This window comes from Solanum verrucosum, unplaced genomic scaffold, assembly GCF_900185275.1.
Source record: "Solanum verrucosum unplaced genomic scaffold, falcon-dt-bn FXZP01000306.1, whole genome shotgun sequence".
NCBI lineage: Eukaryota > Viridiplantae > Streptophyta > Magnoliopsida > Solanales > Solanaceae > Solanum > Solanum verrucosum.
This window is the reverse complement of record NW_026020398.1, coordinates 1,836,226-1,861,326: the sequence shown is the minus strand read 5'-3', so window position 1 is coordinate 1,861,326 and position 25,101 is coordinate 1,836,226. Positions and strand designations below refer to the sequence as shown.

Genomic DNA, 25,101 nt, shown 5'->3' with positions numbered 1-25,101 from the left:
ATGTTAGTGATAAGAATGTGTTATCAAGCATTGAATAAAAATTTATAAAGTGATGGTCAAACCAATTATGTTGTATGGGCGGATTGCTGGCAAGTCAAAAACTCGCATGTCCAGAAGATGAAAGCAGCGAAAAAGAGGATGTTGAGATGGATATCTATGAGCATACTAGGAGAGACATGATTAAGGACAAAACTATTCAGGATAAGGTGTAAGTAACTTTCATGGTGGACAAGATCCAGGGGCGTAGTTACCCTATAGAATTGGACACCCTTCGTCGGAAAATAATAACGATATATAAGTAAAATGATATACAAAGTGATTAAATAATATAATTTGGACATGCTTGACAAAAAAAAAGGTGTTGTAGCCTAGTGGTTTTAGATGTCTTGAGAGTCTTAAGTGCTCATGTGTTCGAATCTCACTAACAACAATTCCCCCCTCCCCCCCCCCCCCCCCCCTTTTTTTGACACCCTTTGTGAAATTCCTAACTCCGCCACTGTAGATCAAGGAGGTGAGACTGAGATGATTCGAGCATATGAGGAGAAGATGCACAAATGCCGCATATGATAAGGTGCGAGAGGTTTGGCTATAATGGATATTAAGAGACGTAGAGGTATATCGAAGAAATCTTGGGGTGAGATGATTAGACAAGACATAACACACTTGCAGTTTATTGTCAATATTGTTATTATTACTCGCCTACTATCTTATTCTTCAATTTTAGTGTTACATGTTTTCTTGCTTCAATTATCATACATTTTGTTGTTTCTACTTGGTCTTTTCTTAATTGTTTTCAACATGACTTTTTCGCTATCGTATTTGTTTTACTTACTTATCTTATTTATTGTTTTTGATGTGCTTTATTTGAACCGATGGTCCATTAGAAATAATCTATCTATTTTTATAAGGTAGGAATATTAAGATTTGCATACACACAAGTCTCTCATGCTTCACTTGTGGAGTTAATTACACTGAATATGCTAGTTGTTGTTCTTTCTCATATTAGTGATTAACTATATATTAAAATTATATCAAGTCTATAATTGATTTATGACTATTAAAATGTATAGTTTGAGATTCGAAATCTTAATTGAATAGTGCAATTGGTCAAATATTATAATAATTGGTTTGCAGAAGAAACAAAGTGGAAACATCTTCATCAATTATCACAAATGGACGATCGATTTAATAGATACCCAATTCACGACAAAATATAACAAGCACTTTCGTTAAGTCATTATTCATGATTTACGTCTATTATCCATCCTCATATTTCCTTGTTTTATTATTTCAAAATTATTTTTTTAATATTTTTGGAAATTATATAAAATTATAAGTGTTAGGAATCACAAATTCCACCATTCATTCCAATAGTTAAAAAATATTTGAATATACTTAGTTTATTTATTTTTCTACATTGATTTGATTTTATGTAATTACGCAACATTGGCATATCCATTTGACCTAGGGTGTTTTCTGTAATAACATGAAAATATAATAACATATTCAATGTAATTTTATAAATAGAATCTGAAGAAGGAACGATGTATATAAATTTTACTGATATTTTTAGGGTATAGAGAGACATTTCGATAGATCCTCAACTAGATATGATACAATTAAACTGGATGCAAAATTTAGAAAGATTTTTTTTTTTTTTGAAATTTGTAAACTAAAAATTGTAGATATTTGTGACTTGTGAGGCTTCTTTATGATACAAACTTAGCATAAAAAGTATGTTTTACTATGTAAATTGAAACAAAGAGAATGGTACCGTTTAATTTCATGTGGCACATAACTCTTTTCTAAGCTTTTTGCTGGGTTGTAGTGTTGGAATCGAGGGGTGGGGGTGGGGTTGGTTTTTATATAATTCACTAATTTTTTGTTGTGTCTATAACTTTTTTTCCGGGTCATCTAAATAATATTTACATATACATTTTTTTTAAAATAGGTAAAATTAGGATAAATTACAAGTTACAACAGATAAATATAATCAAATAATATAAAATTTTCCTAATGTAACTATTCATATATCACTAAACTCATACTAGACAAGTAGTGTATATCTAACTAATATATAAGCTTATTTTTCGAATGTGAATTCAAACTTTAATATAGTAGGTGCAATCGTGCAAACTTATAATATTGAGGCTTAATACATCATTAATTTTTTTTAATATTTCCAAACATATAATAAAATATTATTATTTTTTTATTAAAAAACATTCGATATTATTGGGTAAAATAATTATTCTAAGGGTAGGTCCGCCTCTGATCGACTGGTCGACCTTTTTGCCACTATGAATGTATACTTCTATCAATTAAGATATGTGTATATTCTAAAATTGGTTTCACCTGTGCGCATGTGTACAAAATTCGTATAGAAGAATGTATATTCATTTTTTAATTATAAAACTATATAATATAATTTGTCAGAATAATAAACTCTGACTCATTCAATTGTACAGTTAATGTTGGCAAACTAATGAGAGTAGTCAATGAGGCATGTGAAAGTGGACCCAATTGGCTATAATATTTTGTCATGACAAAAGCTCATATTTCACATGCACTAATATATGTTTAGTAAATACTATTGGATTAAGGTTAGGAGGTGATTATTACCTGCATGTGTCATTAATCACATACTAATTAAGTAATTAGCATCTTAACAGAAATAAGATTTACTAATAACCAAGAAACTTTCTTGGTGGTTTGCCTCTTAATCACTATTTGGTATACTTATTCTATCATATTAGTTTGCAATTATCTTTCTTTCTTATTCTTAATTAGTACTTAATTGGTTAGAGATTTGATTGAATGAATGCCACCTTTGCTAGTTTTCAAACTAATCCAAGGTAATTATATTGTTAAGTTAAATATATGGAAGTTTCACATATATACTGTTTGTTTAATTTGTGGACAATTATGTGTCGTTATGATCACTTTTACTTGAACTTAGCATATTCCATGATTATTTTACCACACCATCAATATTAACGAGACATATTGTCTATTAAATGAAGAATGAGTGTTATAAATTAACTCACTATATCATGGGTATTTGTTTTTATTGAATAAATTTTTAATTGGATTATAAATTAGCAATCAGATAAGCAAACAATTAGATAAATTTGTAAAAAATAGACTGCACAAGCCGATAACTTGCATATTAACTTTCATTTTTTTACAAATAAGAAGTCAATTCAGTTCATTTGTTCTGTATATATTTACCTTATTATAGTCTTTATTTTTATTAAATATAACATAACAAATTATAATATCCCGATCTAATATACAAAATCATGTAATCTAAAGTATACGACCCTACATGTCCTTTCCAAAAAGAAAACAACTTACACTTACATACAATAAAATGTGTATGTAATAAGTACCCGTATAGTGCGTATTTTATAGATAATATTAAAACACATTTGAACTGTTTTTTTTTTTTATGTTTCACATCACAGTATCAGTTTTTTAATATATCTAAATTATCATTATTTATGTATTAAAATAAATTTCGAAGTTGACTAGACCAACTATCAGTTGTTTACTTTTCCTTCTGAAAAATCACAATCTACTTAACTTGAGAAAAAATATATTGATAGTTGGGTGTGAAACTTAAAAAATAAAATGAAAATCAAATGTGTTTTTGATCATTAACTCTAATTTTAATGAAGGCCAAATACAAAAATTTACCCCTATTATTTTAATCTTGACACTTTATCTCAATCTTGTTCCATTTTAACTCTTCAACTCCATTGTTTATATATTATCATTTAAATACGAAATAATTATTTTTTATTTATATCTTAGTTTTGTACTTTAAAAATCAACGCACGTCCTTTAATTTTTGTAAAAAAAGATAAATCAACACCCATTTGTCAAAATTTTTTTTCTAAAAAAGATTTTCCATTTATAATTATGTGCATTTTTATCAGAAAATAACCGATAAAAGTACGTTGGTTTTCTTTTGGAGAAAACACTGACATTTTAGTATTTCTTTAATAGCTAATGTTATTAGTAATGAATTCGATTTTTTTTATTTGTATTGAAGATGAATTATTTTTACGTATATTGAAGTTGAGTTAAATTTAGAAAGCGAGTACTTGGGTAAAATCCCAATACCTAGGATGACATGGATAAAAACGCGTATTTTTTTTATATGTTAACATACATTGAATAGTTTACACTGAATATTAAATGTATGTGTTTTAATAATACACAAAAATAAAAGTTAAAAAATTGGGGGATTAAAATGAAATAAAGGAGTGGCAAAATGAAAATGGGGCTAAGCTATTAGTGGGGTTGTCTATGTATTTATTTGGCCTTAAATGATTGCTAGAACAATGAATATATACTTCATCATATATATATATGCCTTTCTTGAGAAGGAAAAGGTAGGTAGGAAAAATAAGTACTACTTGTTTCATTTCTTTTTCTTTTTTCCTCGATGTGAATCACGATTCGAATGTGACACTTTCAATAAGATTTTCCTCATACCCAAAGTTTGAACTCAAGATCTCTGATTTAGGTGAAACAGTTTCACTATCGCACCACTACTTGTTTCATTTCTTTGCTATGCATATATGTACCTCTTTTGCCAACTAATTATATGAGTCCATAAAAAATTTCATATCCAAGACTCGAATTCAAGATCTCTGATTAAGGTAAAACAGTTTCACCGTTGCACCATTAGTTGTTTCATTTCTTTGCTATGCATATATGTACCTCTTTTGCCAACTAATTATTTCATTGTTGAAAAGCTATTTATTATTGTTGGGAAAAGTAGGCAAAAACTTTTAACATAATGTATAAGAAGAAAGGTCAATTCCATCAACATCACAGAAGTCCCCACTACTTGCTCTTCTTCCAAATTGATAAGCCAAATTCAACTTTATACATCTTTTTTTTTTGACCCATGCTAGGAATGGGATCTTAAATTCTTATTGTAAAATTTAATGAAAAGAACAAAATATGCTTATGCTTATGCTTTCTTTTCAAATATATTAATTTTGTTAATATTTATAAGTTGGGTTAAAAAGGAGTGATGATAGAAGCCAAGGTAGTGCCATATCTCTTGGTCCACATTTGAAAAGTTTTTATTTATATTTTTAATTAATTAGTAATAGTATAAAATGTGAACCTAGCTCCAATAATTTGTCAAATCCCCAAGATTATGCACTAATACTGTTTATTTGACCATTTTTATATTTTTTTTACTTTGCTATAAAGTTTAATTACAACTTTTTAGTCCATGCAATGCTTTTTAAAAGTAAAATTAAAATTTGGGTGACCAGGAATCAAACTCTTATCAATAGAGTGGAAATTTAGATAGTTAATCAACTACACTATTAAGATTTCTCTAAATACATAAATGTTGAGTACCACATTTTCTTGTAATGGTTTGTATTAGGACAGATTAAATGAGAAGCTCTTTCTTGTTTCCGCAGAGTACTAAGTCACTATTTTCCTATATATACATTTATATTTATTATTTTCAGATGGATTTTTGTTATATCATGCTTTTTAGAACTGTATAGTGAATGAATTTGCATTTTGTCACGATCCAACCCACCGGGCCGTGCAGGCACCCACTCCAACACCTAAGTAGGAGAACCCTCATATCCTAATAGTAAAACATGCGGAAATTTTAAGAAAATCAGAAATAAATGTAACACTATGATTTTATAATAATACCCTTAGACACAATTGTAGTCAAACTTGACGAGTAATTTAACAACTCCCATGGATCTAGTATAAACATGTACAAGAGCTACTAAAGTACAACTGAACAAAATAAATAAGAGACACAGCTCCCACCATGCGGAGGAAGAATAGAAGCTGCTGGAGATTTTCTTCGTCTTCACCTAATGAAACGTCACCAATTCTACATCCAGACTATGTCAAAAGACATAGCAAGAGTAGTATCAGTACAAAACACACGTATTGGTAGGCATCATCGGTCAACCTGACGCCCACCACATAACATAAGAAACCAACTAGTAAGATCAGGAAATAAATCACACGTTTCTCCACCTCCATCCTTTATTGAAACACCTCCAAGTCACACTAGCATTCTGACTACTAACCTCCTTTTCAATCAACTCACTTACCGAATTCTTGATCATAGCTTAACCATTCTAAACACATAGCTAAAACCCAAGTACCACCACCGCCAGTTCAACTAACCGCTCACGTCATACCCTTGCTTCCTCGCCACATTACCCCACCATAGTCACATAATATATTAATTCAACTTACTTCAAACTAACCTAATCTTCTTTTTCCCAAAGTGAAATCCCCCTAAACCTATTCCATCGCATTTACTATCTCTATTATCGCCATTACATCCCTCGAACAACCAACTATAAATCGTCATAATACATGTCCCCTAAGTACAACCTGTACAACCAATACAACCCTATACTAACAACCGTATATCAAACATACACAATATTTATCAACAAGTACACGAACAACGAACAACTCACATTTAATATCACATCATTGGTCGTCTCACGGAACCCAATTCAGTGGTGCTCTCATGGATCCCAAACTCAAACTGTTAGCATATCGGTTCATGGTACCCGATCCAAGTTAGTGTGTCGAAACGTGACAGTCGATCCCATGTTCATGTCAGAACGTGGCAATCCGATCCCATATTATACCGGAATGTGGCAATTCGATCCAAGTTAATTATGTCGGAACGTGGCAATCCGATCCCATTCACACACCACAATCACAAACACAAGCACATCATCAAGATCATACATTAATAGATGATTCATGACATACAATTATTCAATTATCCTCATTTACAACAAGTGTGATCAATAATGCAACATTTGCATACATACATGTATCATAATGAATCAAGAACAAACATACATCACACAATCATAGAATCACAACCATCACCTACGACTTACTCCTCAATCCCTATCATATATATAAAAATTGCCCATTCTCAGCCCTAGTTCGTCATTAGGGTTTTCTTATTGGGGTTTAATCACAATTCATCATAATTCCTCAATTTCATCACTTTAATTATCGAATGTAACATACTTTCATATTTTTAGTTCCGTTCTTGATTTCATGTCCTTATTCTTGACCCAATTATATCCATGATAGCAATTCTGGGTCTTTCTAATAACTCACCGATTTCTCCTCACAAGGCATAAACCCACATACTTTGAATTCTAAGGATTATGCATGTAATCTACTCGGTGCACGAAGGTCTACACACAACCCTACCATTGATTTACATATATCACGTAGTAAGCACATATTAAAAACTACTCAATTGTAAAAACCTAGCCTACTTGGGAGCCAAGCGATTGTACAGAGTTTTTTACTTCGATTCGAGTTCTCCGGGTTCGTGACGGTGAATTGGTCCAAGAATTCGCAAGATTTCACCATCCTCACGCTAGAGTTATCCTTTTCCTTCATTCCTAAGCTTAGAGCAGCTTTTCTGGGGTTTCTAGGGTGTTTTACGACTTATTTAGGTATTTTAGGAAGATGGAGAAAATAGGATTTCTCAAAATTTACATTCTGCCTCGTTTATCCCGCTCTGGCACCAACTTACCCCGCCCTGGCGAGTCAGTGGCCCAGATTTTCTTGAATCTTTGTTTTTCCTGTTTAACGACGGTTCGGATCGTTACACATTTTCATTATAATTATTAGTAAGAACAAGCCACAATTACTGAGCTATTATCACGTTTTATTCCAATGAAAATATATATTATAGGTACTCATGAGGAATTGCTGAAAATAGTATTTAAAAAGGTCACTAGATTAGGGCATTAGCCATAATAATATATATGTACTTAATTCAATTAATTGTTAATTAACTGCTCTGTTTTATTTTATTTTATTTTTATTCAAATGTAGCTAGGCCAAACAGTCAAAGACCAACCACTCCATCCAAATTAATTGAGGCACAGGTTTTTCCACTATGATTAATTGAACTATATGAGTTATGACAGATAAGGTGGAAATAAATATGAAATAAACTAGCATGTTGGAAAAAAAATTTGATCTCTAATACAATTTTTCCAATATTGTATTTTTTTCTAATATAAATCTCATGTAATTTTTTAAAAATATAAAGTGTATATATACATTAACCCAATAATTATATAATGTATGTATTCCCATACTGTTATTATAAAATTAATAATTAATTAGTACACGTTTTTGTTTCAATTTATTATTTATATGTGATAATTAGTTTGGACATAATTTCTTTGTTACTTTTTCTAAGTTCTTTTTTTTCAAAAAATGTGTTTGGTTGAATATTATGTTAACTTTTCACTGCAAATTTCAAACAATCTTTTAAAGATGGTAAAAAATATTCCTCACAAAACTTCAATATTTTTTTTAGTGAAATACATGTTCAAATATAACTTGAATTTTCAAACTCTTTTTCAACTTAATTTCAAATACTATTTTTTTGTCTTAAGAAATCACGGAATTCATGTCTAAACGCCTAATTTTAAGTGTGGTTTAGTATAAAAGAAATATCATGTGTGGATAAGTTTTATCATAAAAGAAGTCCAACCGATATCGTCTTGAGCTTTTGAACAATATCTACAACAATAATATATGTTAAAAAAAATATATGTGTGACCAAATTAAATTATTTGGACATGTAAATTGGAAGGAATATAAATTAGCAAAATATAATATGGTAATGCCCTAATGCTAATGACATTTATTTTCTTAATCATGATTATTTTAACTTGAGTTTGAAATTAGTGGAAAGAAGAGAAGTGAACATCATATCTACTTTTGCTTTAAGTATTTGATAAGCCAACGAAGCTTTCACGCATGTATATGCCTTTAAGCTAAACAAAAGAAAGAAAATAATATTAAAACTGAATCTGATTTTTTTCTTTTAAAAGGAGAAAATTTATAAAATAAATATAAAAAATTGTGTAAAATAAATATAAAATCAATTGAATGTTACAAGAAATTATATTGAAGAAATTGTGGACCATAAATCAGATTTTCCTTAAAAAAATAGTGTGGGGTGAGTGGTTTAGTCCTGCAAAAGCTTTCATTCTTCACTTTGCACTTTTTAGCAGCTTTTCAAATTTAAAATTAATTCATTAATGACATTAACAGGTTTGCTAAAACTATGCTTTTCAGTTTTTGTAGCTTTTTAAAAAGATATACATATATATACTATATAAATATATAATTGCACATATATCAAAAGTTTAACGTTAGAAGATGAATTGATTTTAATTAGATAAAATTATATGTTATATTTAGTCGATCCATAAACTAGAATTTCTTATTCCATATCTAATTAACATTTTATTTTCAAATTAATCATCAAAATTTTACTTCAACATTGTTTTATCGTAGTTTACATGGTATGAATTAAATTATTTTATTGTAGAAACGTATTTCAATGAAAATTTCTATATATAAATATAAATACACAAAAATTAAAAGTAGAACATTAAAAGAGCAACTTACCTTAATTGAATAATTATATGTTATATATAGTCAATCTATAAAATCTACAACATAATTTGATGCGACTAGAATTTATTCGTCCAAATCAAATTAATATTTTTTTAAATTTTACTTCCACGTTATTCTATCGAAATTTGATAAAATCTGCATAATTTGATGCGACCAAAATTTCTTCGTCCAAATCTAATTAATATTTTTTAAAATTTTACTTCAACGTTATTCTATCGAAACTTGATAAAATCTGCAGCATAATTTAACGTGACTAGAATTTCTTTGTCCACATCTAATTAATATTTTTTAAAATTTTACTTCAACGTTATTCTATCGAAACTTGATAAAATCTGCAACATAATTTGATGCGACTAGAATTTCTTCATCCACATCTTATTAATATCTTTTCAAATTTTATTTCAACGTTATTCTATCGAAACTTGCAACAACTTCAATTCATAAATCTTATTCGAATTAACATAATTGGTTGTAGAATCGTATTTTGGCGAATTCTTTGTACTTACAATGACTCAAACAAATGTCAAAATTCTCCCAAGTTGATTCACCTAAACAAAGAATAATTTTTATTTGAGTAAATCTTTTATTCTTTATGTTAAAATTTAAAACTAAAAAGAAATATTTGGAGGATCATTTATAAAAATGCAAAGAATAAAGAAAAGATTTGGTTTGCTTCTCATAATCCCATAAAGAATTTAACTTCAAGTAAATTAATAATTAAAAAAATGTTTAAAAATTGGAATTAGACCCAAGAAAGAACATTTTTTTAGATCCCAAGCAAGGGATATATTAGTCCAAAAAAAAATTATTAAGCAAACCCCATTCTTGATCATGAGTATACAAGAGTTGTATTACCCTATAAAGTGCCGACAAAATCTCAACAAATAATTTTTTTCAATTTTTTTTTTCAAGAAATCAAATTGATTAGTATCATTACTTCCTTTTTTGTTTGCACATTTACTCCATTTACAACGTCAACTTTTTTACCCCACCCCCCACCCCACTCGACCCCACCCCACCCCACCCCACCCCACCCCACCTATACATACATACATTATACAGAGTGTGTATAGTTGAACCTATATTGAAAGGTGCAATCTTGAAGGTTTTGTTTTTCATATTTTGTCTATTTTTTACAGATTGTCACATTGACACTGTACCAACTAGAGGATAAAGAAAGAGAGAGAGTGAATGAGAAAGGGAGAGCAAGAAAGGAAATGGGTAAGAGGGAATGAAGCAGCTAGTTGGTTCTTGAAAATCATAGCTGCTAATCAGACTTCTGTTAATTCAGATTTCTGTTATCTTGGGTAACTTTCTGATTTTGGTTTTTTGTTGTAAAGATCCAATCTTTTTTGCTTGTTTCTTGATGTGGAACTGTTTTCTGTGTTTGAGGTTTTGTGTGTCAATGTAACTTGTTGTATCAGTTTTTGGGTTGTAGACTTTGTTGTTCTGGTGGGGTTTTTGTTTGATTCTTAAAAAAAGATTGATTTTTTTGTGGTTTTAATTTTGCTCATTTGCTTAGAATCTTTAGTTTTCATGTTGGAGTATTATAAATCTTGATAATCAGGGGAAAAAAAGAGTCTTGGTTAATTAAGAGTTACTGATAATTTCTCCATTCTGATTTTGCTACTTGACAAGTCTATTTATGAGGCCTTGATCAGAATTAGAAGTTCTATTCTTTCTTGTATGGACTTGATAAATCTTGTCAATTGGTGAATTCTTGGAAAATTCTGTTAAATTATGATGTGCATATCAATTGAATCTCTATGAGATATACTTATCTAACAAATGGATAATTTTTCCATGTTTTTGAGATATTCATAGTTTATAATTAACAGTTTGTAATGTATGAGGCTTGATTCTCAATCAGTTTTTTTTAATCTGTTCAGGTTGCCTTTGGTACACTGGCATTGGAACTTTTAAGTTGAAAAGTAACTGTAGCTGCAGCTGTGGTTTGTGTCTGGCAGAGCAGGTACTTTGCATTGATGTATTAGCTTCAATTCTCATTTCACATAGTTATGATCTCTAGGCCTTGATCCTGTACCCCAAAATTGTTTTTTTTTTTTGCTTTCTTCTTGATGTTTTGTTCTTTTCTCTTTGCTTCAGGGGATTGGTAGTTGAGCACTTTAAAGTGTACAATTTCCAGTATTTTGCAAGAATAAATCCAGTTGTTTTTTTGTTCTTTGCTGGAGTCATGGCAACCTTGCCACATTCCAACTCCAGGCGCAAGTACTCGTGGTGGTGGGATAGTCATATCCCTAAGAACTCAAAATGGCTTCAAGAGAATCTTACTGGTGAGTATCTAGAGACTTGGTTCCCTTTGTCTTTGTTCTCCTTGTCATTGCTTAATTCTTTATACATTTTTATCAGGACAACGAGATCTCTAGTGTTTTTAATTGTGTCTTCTATGTTGTGTTTTTTTACGAAATCATAAATAGGGATTTCTAAATACAGGATGATTGCACTCGAATCGAACTATGATTGTCGAACTTGATACCATCTGCTTCTTGCATTTCATGAAAGCATCAAAAGAAACAAATACATTTGCCACCTAGAGTTTGATATTGTTTTTATTGTATTGTGTTGAAAGGTTTCATACATGCTCAAGTGTGTCCCTTTTATTCTCAAAACATTGCTTCATGCACGATCAGATCATACTCCTTATTCAAATGCTTTGCCCCGTGTCTCTCTTTATGCTTTTTCCATAAGATCTTGTATTTAAACAATGTGGCCATTGTGGGGCATATGTATATAATGTGCCTGGGAATTTGGTTTCCTGCAATTTTTTGGGGTTTTCAAGTTGGGAGGTTTTTGAATTGGAGCGATGGTAAAGTTATCTCGTGTGACCTATAGATATGGGTTTGAGCCCCTTGGTGTGCCGATCTTCCCCCAACCTGCATGAAAGTGGGATGCTTCTCACACTGGGCTGCCCTTTTTTTTTCAACATGGGAGGTTCTTCACCCGAGTATTTAATGTGTGTATCATTGTTCTATTGGCCTTCTCTACTGTAGGTTACATTTGCACGAAATGGTTGGAGTGCCTACATAACTTATCTTTCTGCCGAAAAGCAAGACTACCATTCCAAGGCTTTTACCTTGAGTCTATGTTCTGACTAGTCTTTGCGTTATGTCCCCCTTCTGAGGTAGATCTTCTGTGAAGGGTGTTATGGGCTTCCCTCAGACTTTTAACAAACTTAACTTACATCTTTATGTTTTTAAAATTTTCACAGGGGACCGCAAGCCGTACTTAGTTTACTGATAATGGCAAAGGCTTTTGAAACTAAATAGGGACTCCGCCTTATTGATTTAACGTCTCCTGCTTGTTTAACTGGAAAAGTTTGTACGAACTCTTTGTAATGGATGGTCTCATCCAAAATGAGGAATTAACCTGTTTTATTTATTATTTTCGCAGAAATGGATTCTAAAGTGAAGGCAATGATCAAGCTCATTGAAGAAGATGCCGATTCATTTGCAAGAAGGGCTGAAATGTACTACAAGAAAAGGCCTGAACTAATGAAATTAGTTGAGGAGTTCTACAGGGCATACCGAGCGTTAGCTGAAAGATATGACCATGTATCAGGCGAACTTAAGCAGGCTCAGAAAACCATGTCAGAGGCATTTCCCGACCAAGTACCCTTTCTTCTTGAAGATTCACCAGTGAAATCTTCCGCACATGCAGGAGAGCCACATAGTCCAGAAGTGTTGCGTGGAGCTCATGATTTTCCTGATACAGGTGACTTGCATCAGCATGCAGTGGGGTTATTGCTGTCAAGAATGCATGCTGTACAGAAGAGTGGTGATGATAAGGGAGCAAGTGAGTGGGGTCTAAAACAATTGTATGAGATGCTTGGGGCTGGAGAAGAAATGCTAAAGAACTCAAAGTTCCTCGAGGGAACCTTAAAGAAAGGATTGAGCGGCAATACAGAAGAAAAAGAACAAAGTTTGCATTCTCAAGTTTCTGAATTATCAATTGAGAATGAAAACCTCAAGGCCAAAGTTCTTGCTGAGTCGGAGCGTGCAGGTCAAGCTGAAGGTGAAGTTCAAATGTTGAAAGAAGCCCTAGCTGGTGTCGAGGTGGAAAAAGAAACTACATTCCTGCAATATCAGCAATGCCTGGAAAAGTTGTCTGCTGTAGAGAGGGATCTCAGTGCTGCACACACGGACTCCCTTAAGTTCAATGAACGGGCCAGTGAAGCGGGAAATGAAGCTCAGAAGTTGAAGGAATCACTTATCAAACTGGAGGCTGAAAGAGATGCTGCTTTGAGCAAACACAAGGAGTATTTGGAACGGATATCCAGTTTGGAGGATAAGGCTTCTCAAGCACATGAAGACACGAAAGGAGTAAATGAGCGAGCAATTAAGGCGGAAAGTGAAGTTCAGCATCTGAGGAATGAGATCTTTAAATTAGAGTCTGAAAAGGACTGTTGTTTTCAACAGTACAAACAATGCCTGGAACAGATATCTGAACTGGAGAAAAAACTCTTGCTGTCTCAAGAAGAATCCAGACTTCTTAGTGAGAAAGCCGATAGAGCTGAAAGTGAGATAAAGAAACTGAAAGATCTTGTTATGGAGCTAACTGAGAAGAAAGAAGTCTCAGTCCTTGAGTATAAAAACTGTCTGGAGAAAATATCCAAACTTGAGAATGAACTATCTCGTGCACAAGCGGATGTAAAACGCCTTAATGGTGAGCTTTCAGTGGGTGCTGCTAAGCTTAGAAATGCTGAAGAGAAGTGTTTTCTGCTGGAGACATCAAATCAGTCATTGCACTCTGAGGCAGATAACTTGGCAAAGAAGATAACTATGAAAGATCAAGAGCTTTCTCAGAAGCAAAGGGAGCTGGAGAAACTTCAAAGTGATTTGCAAAATGAGCACTTGAGGCATGCACAAATTGAAGCCTCGCTTTTGGCTTTGCAAAACTTGCACTCTCAATCTCAAGAGGAGCAGAAAGCACTGGCATTGGAGCTCAAAAATGGTCTTCAACTTCTGAAGGACATGGAAACAAGCAAAAATAGTTTGGAAGATGAACTTCGGAGAATGAAGGATGAAAATCAAAGCCTGAGTGAACTGAAATTGTCATCGACCTTCTCACAGGAGAATCTGGAAAATGAAATCCTTAGCCTGAGGAAGATGAAAACGAGACTCGAAGAGGAGGTTGCTGAACAAGTGGAACTTAATAACAAACTTCAGAAAGACATTTCATGTTTGAACGAGGAAATCAAGGACCTAAACAGGAGCTACCAGGCTTTGGTGGAGCAAGTGAAGAGTGCAGGTTTAAACCCTGAGTGTATCGAGTCTTCAATAAAGAACTTGCAGGAAGAAAGCTCAGAGCTGAGAATAATCTCTGAGAAGGATAGAAAGGAGAAAGAAGTCCTTCACAAAAAGCTGGAGGACATGGATGAACTTCTGAGAAAGAAGGCTGTTTTGGAGAGTTCCCTCTCAGATGTGAATGGCGAGTTGCAGGGATCGCAGGAAAAGGTGAGGGCACTTCAAGAGTCTTGCCAAATTCTCAATGGAGAAAAATTGACCCTTGTTGCTGAGAAAGGTTCTTTGCTATCTCAGTTGCAAATTATAACTGATAGCATGCAGAAACTCCTAGAGAAAAATGCTGTTCTTGAGAACTCTCTTTTTGGTGCAAAAATTGAACTTGAAGGTCTGAGGGAAAAATCCAAGGGTTTAGAAGAGATCTGTCAATTGCTGAAGAATGAGAAGTCCAATCTTCTTGCTGAAAGAGGTAGCCTAGAGCTTCAGTTGGAAAATGTTGAACGGAGACTAGAATATCTGGAATCAAGATTTACAGGATTGGAAGAAAAATATTCTTGCCTGGAAAAGGACAAAAAAGCAACTAGCTTAGAAGTTGAAGAACTGAGAGTTGCAGTTGGAATGGAGAAACAAGAAAGGGCAAAACTTACTCATCAGAGTGAGACCCGATTACTGAGTATGGAGAACCATATTCATCTCCTAAAAGAAGAAAGTAAGTGGAGGAAGAAAGAATTTGAAGAGGAGCTTGACAGAGCTATGAAAGCCCAGTGTGAAATTTTCATCCTGCAGAAATTCATCCAAGACATGGAAGAAAAGAATTATACTTTATTGGTGGACTGTCAGAAACATGTTGAGGCATCAAAATTGGCTGACAGACTGATTACAGAGTTAGAGAATGAGAGCCTTGAGCAACAGGTAGAAGCAGAAGTTTTGCTAGATGAAATCGAAAGGTTGAGACTGGGGATATATCGGGTTTTCAAGGCCCTTGACAATGAATCTGATTTTGTATCTGAAGATAGGGTGGAAAATGAGCAAACATTTCTTCATCATATTTTGGGCAATATCGAGCATCTAAAATGTTCGCTCAGAGAATGTGAGGATGATAAGCAGCAGGTATTTGTTGAAAACTCTGTTCTTGTAACTTTACTTACACAGCTGAAATCAGAGGCCTTTGAACTTGAGTCAGTGAAGAAATCTGTAGAGAAGGAGTTCAATATCATGGCAGAGAAGCTTGTCACAGTGCAGAAAGACAATCACGAACTTCTGGAGATGAATAAGAAATTGGGACTGGAAGTGAGCAAAGGCAGTCAACTAACCGCTGTACTTGATGCAGAGGTTGGGAGTCTCTGTGTCAAGCATGATGAGTTGCAGACAGCTTATGCTGGATTAAAAAAGAAATACTCCCAAGTTCTTGAGGAAAATAGAACTTTGTTGCAAAAGATCACAGAGATCAGGGAGGAGAAATTGATGGTGGGGCAGGAAAATGATACACTCTTACTCGATACACTTGCTCTTAGCAATCTCTCTACAGTTTGGAGTAGTTTTGGTAGTGAGAAATCTGCTGAGCTGAAGTCAATATCTGAAGATATGCACAATCTTCATGGTGTTATCAGTGACTTTGACAAGGAAATGGGCATATTGAAGGAGAAGCTGGAAATGAAGGAAACTGAAAACTTACTCCTGAAGGAATCAGTTCAAAGGCTGGAAGAGGAGCTCTATGAAGTAAGGGAATCAAACGATCATTTGAAGTTGGAACTTTCCACTGGAAAAGAAACAATTGATAAGCAGGAAGCAGGACTCTTGGAAGCCAAGCAGAAGCTTATAGCATCTGAGAATTTGAACTCGGAATTGTGTACGACTCTGGATGTGCTAAAAACTGACCGTCAAGAATCCATACTGACAAATGAAATTCTAGAAAAGAAGATGCTTGAAATATCAAGTACAAATACCACTCAAAACCAAGAAATTGAAGTCCTTCGGGAAGTGAATATGAACTTGGTAGCTGAACTGGGTAAGTTGCATGAAGAAATTGAAGAGCAACGAATGCGAGAAGAATATCTGAGTTCAGAGCTTCAAGAGAAGAACTATGAGTTTGAACTATGGGAGGCAGAGGCAGCAACCTTTTATTTTGATCTCCAGATCTCCTCCGTTCGTGAAGTACTACTGGAAAACAAAATGAATGAGTTGACTGAGGTGTGTGAAAGCCTCGAGGATAAAAATGCTTCCAAGGGTTTGGAGATTCAGCGAATGAAAGGAAAAATGATTTCGATGGAAGGTGAAATTGGAGAACTGAAGTCACAGTTACATTCATATGCTCCTGTAATTGCTTCTCTGAGGGATGACATTGTTTCGCTTGAGCATAATGCTCTGCTCCTCATGAAATTTAATCTAGCTCGCTCTCAGGAAGCAAAGGTAATGTACTTTATCATAAGTAAGCAGTGTTGGGTTTTTTCTTTTTCTCTGTGTTTAGGTTTGAATGGACCTCTGGTCTTTCTGTACATGCCCATTGCTTTATATCATCAATAAGTGATTTGATTGCTCAAAAGTTTCTTCCATATTTGCTGAGAGTCATAACATGCAATAGATTCTCAACGGTTATCAAGTTGAACAAACATTACTTTAACACTCGTATTATTATTTCGGAGTTGACTTGTGGGTATACTTGAAAACTAAATTGAAGTGCTCCAGAACATATCTGACGGGAAGCATCAGCATTCCTAAGTGTTATTCTCATTTACTTCCTCTGTTCTTGGGCTTCAAGCTTAGAATGTAGCAATTATCTCCAACTTTTTGCTGAAATTTTGTTCTTTCTTGTTTGTATTTGCAGTGTGTTGAAATTGAGGTTCAGTCCGGTCAAATTAGCTCCAACAAGCTGACGGATGGTCATTCCATCATGCCAAAAGGCGTTCTTGATTTGCAGGAGCTGAGGACTAGGATTAAAGCAGTTAAGAAAGTAGTGGAAGACATGAACACGCCTGTTTTGCATCAACCTTCACACATCAAGCCTGGTCGAGATAGTACTGCAAGTGAAGTTGAGTCAATAAAATCTCGTCCCAGTTTGGATCGAGAAAAACATGAGGTTGCAGGAAGGAGGAGTCACCAGAAGGAGCATGATGATGATCGTAATCGACGGAAGACAAAACCCAAGTCCTTTGAAGCCAAAAATGGGACACTAATGAAAGATATACCACTTGATCATGTTTCTGATAGCTCACCAGAAAGAATTAAAAGAGCTCATTCTGCGGCAGAGAGAGTAGACGATCAAATGCTTGAACTGTGGGAAACTGCAGAAGGCGGCAGCCTCAGTCGTAGCGTGAATGATTTGAAGAAACGGGCAAATCATCCAACGGTGGGGGGGACTATCATGCACAACCAATTTAGGAATTTGGAGTGGAGGAGCAAACATCCACCTACAGAATCAGAAGTGGAGAAGGAGTTGAGTGTGGACAAGTTAGAGTTATCAAAGAACTCATCTGAGGCAAATCAAGAAATGAACAAGAAGATTCTCAAGCGACTTGCTTCCGATGCAGAGAAATTGATGAGTCTTCAATTGACTGTTGATAGCCTGAGAAGAAATTTGGAGGCAAACAAAAAGGCCAAAAAACCCAAAAATTTTGATTTTGAAACAGTTAAGGAGCAGCTACAAGAAGTCGAGGAAACAGTCGTACATCTGGTGAATTTGAATAGCCAATTGATGAAGAATACAGAGGAAAGTACATCCTATTCTCCAAGCAGTGGTTCAGCAGACTCGAAAGAGGTCATGAATATCCGTCAAAAGCGAGTGGCAGAACAGGCAAGAAAAGGGTCTGAGAAGATAGGACGGTTGCAGCTAGAGATTCAGAAAATTCAGTACATTTTGCTGAAACTGGATGACGAAAAGAAAAGCAAAGTTAGGAGCAAATTTTCCAGGAGCAGCACGGGGATCATACTGAAGAACTTCATCTATATTGGGAGGAGGAACAGCGAGAAGAAAAAGAAGAGTCCTATGTGTTGCTTTAGACCTTCCAGTAGCAGCAGCAGCAATAATGGCAGCATCAGATATCGCGTCTAATGGTTCTAACCTTTTCTTGAAAAAAACTGATTCTTGTTTAGTTTTAGGGGAAGTGTTAAGAGTTAGGTTGGATCTAATTCCAAATAAGCTTTGTTCTCATTGCTATTATTTCAGTTATTTAGACCTTTAACTGCCTAAAGAATTTTAGCAATGCTTTTGTGTTTTGTAATTTTAATCTTTCTGAAACTCTTATCAGTTTGATGGTATCTAATATTAGGTGTTGCATGGAGCCACTACTATGCTTCAGCTTTTGCATATACATTTCGGCAAGTCTCTTAACTAGCTACTTTCTCTCTCTTTTTGCCAAAATGAAAAAACGAGGCTGAGATAATTTTGACATGTGAGGAGGAGCATGAATGCTCCAGTGAAGAGGTATATACACTTTCTTTTATATTGAAACACCGCAAGTCTAATCTAAAGATCAGACACCAAGGGATCATTTGAATGGGAACAAGTTATTGCAATATCATAATCTAGTCTAGGTATTTGGTTCACTACATTAATTAATTAAAAATAAAAAATACAAAAGTATATTTTCAAATGTGTATTTGGTTTAAAGAAAGATAAATTAGAATAAATTTATTTCAAATTTTAACCTATCTTTTCTAAAAATTTCCCGGAATTAATAATCAGAGAATACTTTTTCATCACATAGAATGAGAAATAGAAATAATACAAAAATAAAGATTGTACCAACCTAATAATAACATATTCTACAATTTATCCAAGATTAAAATGCTTATTTCCACCCACCAGAAACTCTAAGTGGGCGTTTTTACTTGAAATTATTAAAATTAAAATTGTATTTAGTTGACGTTTAAGCAAAGAATATTAGAAGTATTGTTCATACTTGAATGTACTAATATAAACAAATTTGAAATTTAAATTTTCATATCACACATTAATTTTCAAATAACTTATAATTCTTCCAAGTGAATACTGGAGTAATTCTTATGACCCATATATGTATTCACTTTCACAAAGTGAGTTCAGAGGCTTCTATCAGAAAAATCTTACTTTGGTGGATTTAAGACAATTACACAAAGCAAAAATTAAAAATAGAGTGGGTAAACTGTAAAAGCATTACTACCCATTTTTACTGGGAAACATCATATAATGTAGTGTAAAATTTCCTTCTGAATCTGTTCCTAAACTCTCAAGAAACACAAAATAAGTAATACATGAAGGTAACCTACTAACTCATTTAGTGAAAAACTATTTAAGCCACAAGCAAGTTCATAAAACAGATTATGAAAATCTTTAACATATTTAAGCTCCAACTACTTCAGTTGGCTCAGTTGCAACGTCCTCTGCCGGTCTATCCACCTTCACACCGACATCTTCTGAGTAATCACCGTGAACCTACCACAACCAAGAAACAGTAATCTCCACATTAATACTGAAAAGGTAGGAGTTCAGTAATACTGAAAGTGACAAGAAATGGAAATTAATATTAGTGGAGATGGGAACAGCAAAATTACCTCCATCAACCTCCCAAGGTCGAATTTAGGAGCCTTCAAGATCTTGACCTTGCGAATGAACACATTCTGCAAAGGGTAGATGCTTGAAGTTGCCTTCTCAATCTCTCTACCGATTGATTCAGGAATAAACTTCAGGACCAAGTCTTTCAAATCACACGATTGTGCCTGGTTAACCATGATCTCACGCATCTTGCGACGAATCTAAAAACAATTGTTTTGAAAAGAGAGTAGAGATCAATGATTTTAGCAAAATACAGGATGGGGAAGTGTAAGCACTAGTACTCATCCCTACATTATTTATATTGCTTCTGACTTGTGCACATCAAAATGAATAGTTGAGAAAATTTAAACCAAGCATTTCCATTTATCACACAACTAATATTGCTATATCACAATTGGAACAAAACTTGTTAAGATTTGAACAAGCATTTGCATTTACCTGGCGAATCTGGCTTGACTGTGCGTAGCAGGTTCTTTTTTGTTGGTTTGGACGCTTTTTGGTAAAGCCAATGCAGAACATTCTCAAGGTGTAGCTATCAGTTGTCTTAACATCAACATGAGCCTCAATCAATGATTGCCATTTCTTTACAAGTGACCTCAATTTATCTGTGGTGAAGTCCATACCCTGACCATTTTAACCAAAAAAAGTTGGTAGGAGGATTTTGATAAAGAATAGGAGAAAAAAAAGTCTAGTTCATTGTCATACATGGAAGTTTGTCAAGACATTTCTTCCTTGGACGTCTTCAGCTCTCAGACGAATCTTCCTGAAGGAGTGATCTTCGTCATTCTGAAGATCAGCCAATGACACTTCGAACACACGATGCTTCAGGCCTTCTGAAGCAATCTGGAATGAAGGAATAACATTAAGATTCATTACATCGTGTTTTTTTATATATAGTTCACAATTCACACCAACTACTATGGCTAAAAAAAGGGTGAATACCTTAACAATTGTGAATTCAAGAAGATAGTAATACTATGCCCATAATTTAGTCCAATTGACTCAAAACTCAGAAGAGGTTTCCAATATTATTCCGAATTTATGTCAAAATAGAGCTTGAACTCAATTGTTCATTCTCTACTCTAGGAGACTCTATTCTAGGAGACAGCACTATTTTTGCTACGCAAAGTTCACTTTCATATAATATAGTTAGCATTTTCACTAGCAGAGACCTTCCCCATACGTCAAGCTTCATCTAGATTTCTCAATCCAATCAAATGACTAAAGTCAACATTCTTAACCATGTTTAAGAAGAAGTTAAATGAAGATTCTAAAATCACAAAACTTGCAAATTTCTCAGCTACACGATAAGTTAATTCCACTATATTTAGCACAATGACACATCAGATCAAACTTCAGCTGTTTCTAAGCCACTAAACGTCATCAATTGATGATAAATAACAATTAGTCAATGGAAAAAACTATCAAAGAGAACTTCAATTACTCGCCAATATTCAAAACCACATAAGCAAACCACTAAAATACCTATGTATCTCTAACATTCCAAAATATATATTATATAGTGAATGTATGATATTCTTAAAATTAAGACTAAAGCAAATAATTACCTTTGTACCCTGTGTACGGGTTACAAGGGTCTTCCCTACATTGCGGACACCAAATACTGATGGAGCCTTGATATCATACCAATCCTTTTTAGCATATGGATCAGCTCTGTATCCACCAAAAAGAATCAAATCAACAAAATACAACATCATCATACACAGTGTAATTCACAACGGGGTACGGGGAGAGTAAAATATAGAGTGGCTGTTTCCGATAAACCCTTGGCTCATATCTTTGAAAAAGGAAATACGGAAATGCAACCAGTAACAACAACCAAATAATACGATAACTGAAGCAATGAAAACAATAGGTAACACTATACTAAAATAGCAATACTGATAAGGTGACTAGACAAAATAAACATTTAAAACATATTTAACAAAAAAGATTGAAACTTTGGTATAAAACTAAGGAAAAAAGAACTTACGCCTTCTTCTTTCCTCCCTTCTTGCCTTTGGAAATTCGCTTGTTCTTACTGTAATACAACAAAATTGCAAAAAAAGTTAGAGATAAAAAAATAATTGTACATTGAAGCATAAATGTTGCAAAAAGGTGAATTTTGAGTTGTAGAGAGAGAAAGAGAGTATACCCGACGGCCATGGTCGAGCTTCTGAGCTATGGTAAGAGAGAGAAACACAGAACTATAGTGAGCTCGACGACGGCTTCAATGGCAAACCCTAACAATTTAACCCTAATGAGATCTTATTGGCCCATTCAGATATTAGGCTTTTTATTATTCACTATTAACTAATGGGCTCAGCCTTTTTTCAAAAATTGGTTTAAGCTTGTGGGCTCGATTGGCTCTTTTCTTGGTCTGTGGTTGAGAAGGGTGGGGGTTAGTATTAGTTAGCGATCTCGATTTAGTGAGCTATTTATTCCGTGATGAATTATTGGCATCATTTTTATATTTTGTCTTTGTGGATCGAGGAGAAAAAGGGATTGGCGGGAAGTGGAGTGTAACATGAGAGAAGCAAGAAGGTCAATCTCTTTTAATTATTATATAATATAAATTCTGAGAATGTAGTCGAACTCTCATGTCGATTCGAATGAATATATCCTTTCCACAAAGGTAAATCTTTACCTGCTAGACAAGAGGATAGAAAGTTCCAAATTTTGTCTCAATGGATCAATGGAAAGGCAAGGCGGGCAGAGAGTTTCGTTTAGAAAATCAAGGCTTAATATGTAACTAACCTTTTAAACTTGTCAAGATATTTTATTTAACTATTTGAACTAAGTCATTTTTTAATTAAATATTCCAACTCCTAATAAATATTTCAATTAGACATTTTTGGTTCAAATTATATTTTTTCAAAAATAGTTGTGTGTATTCTCATTCGACTATTAGATGAAAGGCAATGTGCATATTTTCAATAATCGCGTGTGTTTTCAAATTATATTTTTGCTACTTGAATTAGCCAATGAAGTGCTTAAGGTTGAAGATTCATACATATTTAATAATTTATATAAAAAATAATAACGAGAACATCATGGTACATATTATTTGCACAAAAAAAGATGAAGGGGAAATTAAATAAAATACAATCAGTCAATGCATATATCCAATGATACAAAAAGTGATAAACAATAACAAAAAGAAAAAGTCTTAACTTTCATACATGTATAGTTTATTCAACGAACAATTTTTTTTATTCCTTTTTTTCCCTTTCAATACAAAACCTATCCAATCACGTAAAACCAAACAAAAGTCAAATAAACACAACTCATCAATCACTTTAAGGATAATGGTAATAATGTGATTTTGGTGGTGGTGGAGGTGGCGGCGGCGGCGGTGGTGGTGGTGGTGGAGGTGGCGGTGGTGGCGGTGATCTACAACCAAATGAACTACAATCCACCGGACCTCGTGAATAAAATGTCTTACATTCACTTTCTGAACGTTGTGATGGTCGATATGGTATACAATTTTTCTTATCATTTCTATCCTTCAACTTGAGACAAATCTTTGGTTCACCACAAAAATAATTATAAGAGTAAGTGAAATTATCCAACTTTGGTAATGAACAAATACTCATCGGAATCTCACCGGAAAACTTGTTATGTGCCACGTTAAGATGTTCCAATTTCTTCATTCCACCAACTGATTCCGGCAACTCACCAACAAGCTTGTTAAAACTCACATCAAGAACCCTAACATTTTTCAATAACCCTAATTCTTGTGGCAAACATCCACTTAAACTCGAATTCGAGAGAATAATCTCATTTAATGTTTTCGACATTTTTGCTATACTTGATGGTATACACCCCGTTACATTAATATTTGCCATAACCAAAGCAGAAACGGGTGATTTACCTAAGTTTTTAGGCCAAGAAAATTGAAATTTGTTGTTGTTTATGAAAAGAGCATCGAGTGTTCGATCCCAAAGGGTTGAAGGGACTTTTCCTTCGAATTGGTTATACCTAATATCAAGAAATTTCAAAGAAGGAAGAGATAACACAACGGAAGGAAACTCACCACAAAATAGATTGTTACTCACGTCAAGTTCGAATAAAATTCGAAGCTTAGAAAAAGATTTCGGGATTGAGCCTTCAAATCTATTGGAATTTATATGAAAGACGGCTAAATCAGTCAATAAACCAAGTTTTTCAGGTAAGTATCCGGAGATATTTGCATGGTTGAGGTCAATACCAGCAACAGTGGTGATATTAGGGTTATCTGGAGCTGGAGCACAATAAACCCCGGTGTAGTTACAAACATTGTAATCATACCAATCTTTTGTGAAGTTTCTTGGATCGGAAGTCATGACATGTTTCCAAGCTTGTAGAGCTATGTAAGCATCAAAAAGTCTAGGGTTTGGTTCATATTTGATTGAAGCTTGAAATGAGGGTTTTGAGAAGAAGAAAATGATGAACAAGAAGCCAAAAAGGGCTAAGTTGTAGAGTTTCATGATTTTGTGATGAGTTTTAGGAGTTTAGGGTTTAAGACAAAGTTAATGTATTGAGTTGGAATATGTTTAGATAGATGCCACAAAGGGTTGATATTTAAATGGCTTTTGGTGGAGCTAAGTGGATGGTAGAGAGAGTATATTTTATTTAATTAATGAAATTAAATAGTGATTAGGAACTAGACAACTATAATTAGGATATTCAAATATTGACCATATCTTACTTAATGCTGATCTTTTTTTATGAAAATAATTTGCTAGTTGGTAATTAGAATTAATATAATCCTAGGAGTTTTCTTAAGGGAAGTACTACTAATTAGAGTTTTCTTTGTCTTTATGTCTATAT

At 33.7% G+C, this 25,101-nt stretch overlaps 3 protein-coding genes across 3 annotated transcripts; 1 reads left to right on the top strand and 2 right to left on the bottom strand.

Annotated features, from left to right (window-relative positions):
- Nucleotides 1–10,553: 10,553 nt before the first annotated feature.
- LOC125839515 (protein NETWORKED 1A-like) lies at nt 10,554–19,043 on the top strand. The gene is made up of 5 exons (XM_049518498.1): nt 10,554–10,805; nt 11,388–11,470; nt 11,605–11,792; nt 12,910–17,168; nt 17,584–19,043. The coding sequence occupies exons 3-5, from the start codon at nt 11,693–11,695 to the stop codon at nt 18,805–18,807; spliced, it is 5,583 nt and encodes a 1,860-aa protein (XP_049374455.1). The 5' UTR covers nt 10,554–10,805; nt 11,388–11,470; nt 11,605–11,692; the 3' UTR covers nt 18,808–19,043.
- An 816-nt stretch (nt 19,044–19,859) lies between these two features.
- Nucleotides 19,860–22,579, bottom strand: LOC125839535 (40S ribosomal protein S3a). The gene is made up of 7 exons (XM_049518522.1): nt 22,445–22,579; nt 22,283–22,330; nt 21,858–21,963; nt 20,995–21,132; nt 20,728–20,913; nt 20,289–20,489; nt 19,860–20,169 (listed from the first exon to the last, which is right to left on the bottom strand). The coding sequence occupies exons 1-7, from the start codon at nt 22,453–22,455 to the stop codon at nt 20,077–20,079; spliced, it is 783 nt and encodes a 260-aa protein (XP_049374479.1). The 5' UTR covers nt 22,456–22,579; the 3' UTR covers nt 19,860–20,076.
- Nucleotides 22,580–23,588: 1,009 nt separating this feature from the next.
- On the bottom strand, nt 23,589–24,800 carry LOC125839528 (leucine-rich repeat extensin-like protein 6). Its single transcript, XM_049518516.1, has one exon. The coding sequence runs from the start codon at nt 24,756–24,758 to the stop codon at nt 23,589–23,591; it is 1,170 nt and encodes a 389-aa protein (XP_049374473.1). The 5' UTR covers nt 24,759–24,800.
- Between the last annotated feature and the right edge of the window lie 301 nt (nt 24,801–25,101).

Coding starts and splice junctions, on each gene's coding strand:
- LOC125839515 (XM_049518498.1), top strand. CDS start 11,693: ATGGCAACCTTGCCACATTCCAACTCCAGGCGCAAGTACTCGTGGTGG. Junction 11,793..12,909: donor GCTTCAAGAGAATCTTACTG/GTGAGTATCTAG, acceptor TTATTTTCGCAG/AAATGGATTCTAAAGTGAAG. Junction 17,169..17,583: donor CTCGCTCTCAGGAAGCAAAG/GTAATGTACTTT, acceptor TTGTATTTGCAG/TGTGTTGAAATTGAGGTTCA.
- LOC125839535 (XM_049518522.1), bottom strand. Junction 21,964..22,282: donor AAGGGAGGAAAGAAGAAGGC/GTAAGTTCTTTT, acceptor TGGTGGATACAG/AGCTGATCCATATGCTAAAA. Junction 20,170..20,288: donor ACCTTGGGAGGTTGATGGAG/GTAATTTTGCTG, acceptor TGGTTGTGGTAG/GTTCACGGTGATTACTCAGA.
- LOC125839528 (XM_049518516.1), bottom strand. CDS start 24,758: ATGAAACTCTACAACTTAGCCCTTTTTGGCTTCTTGTTCATCATTTTC.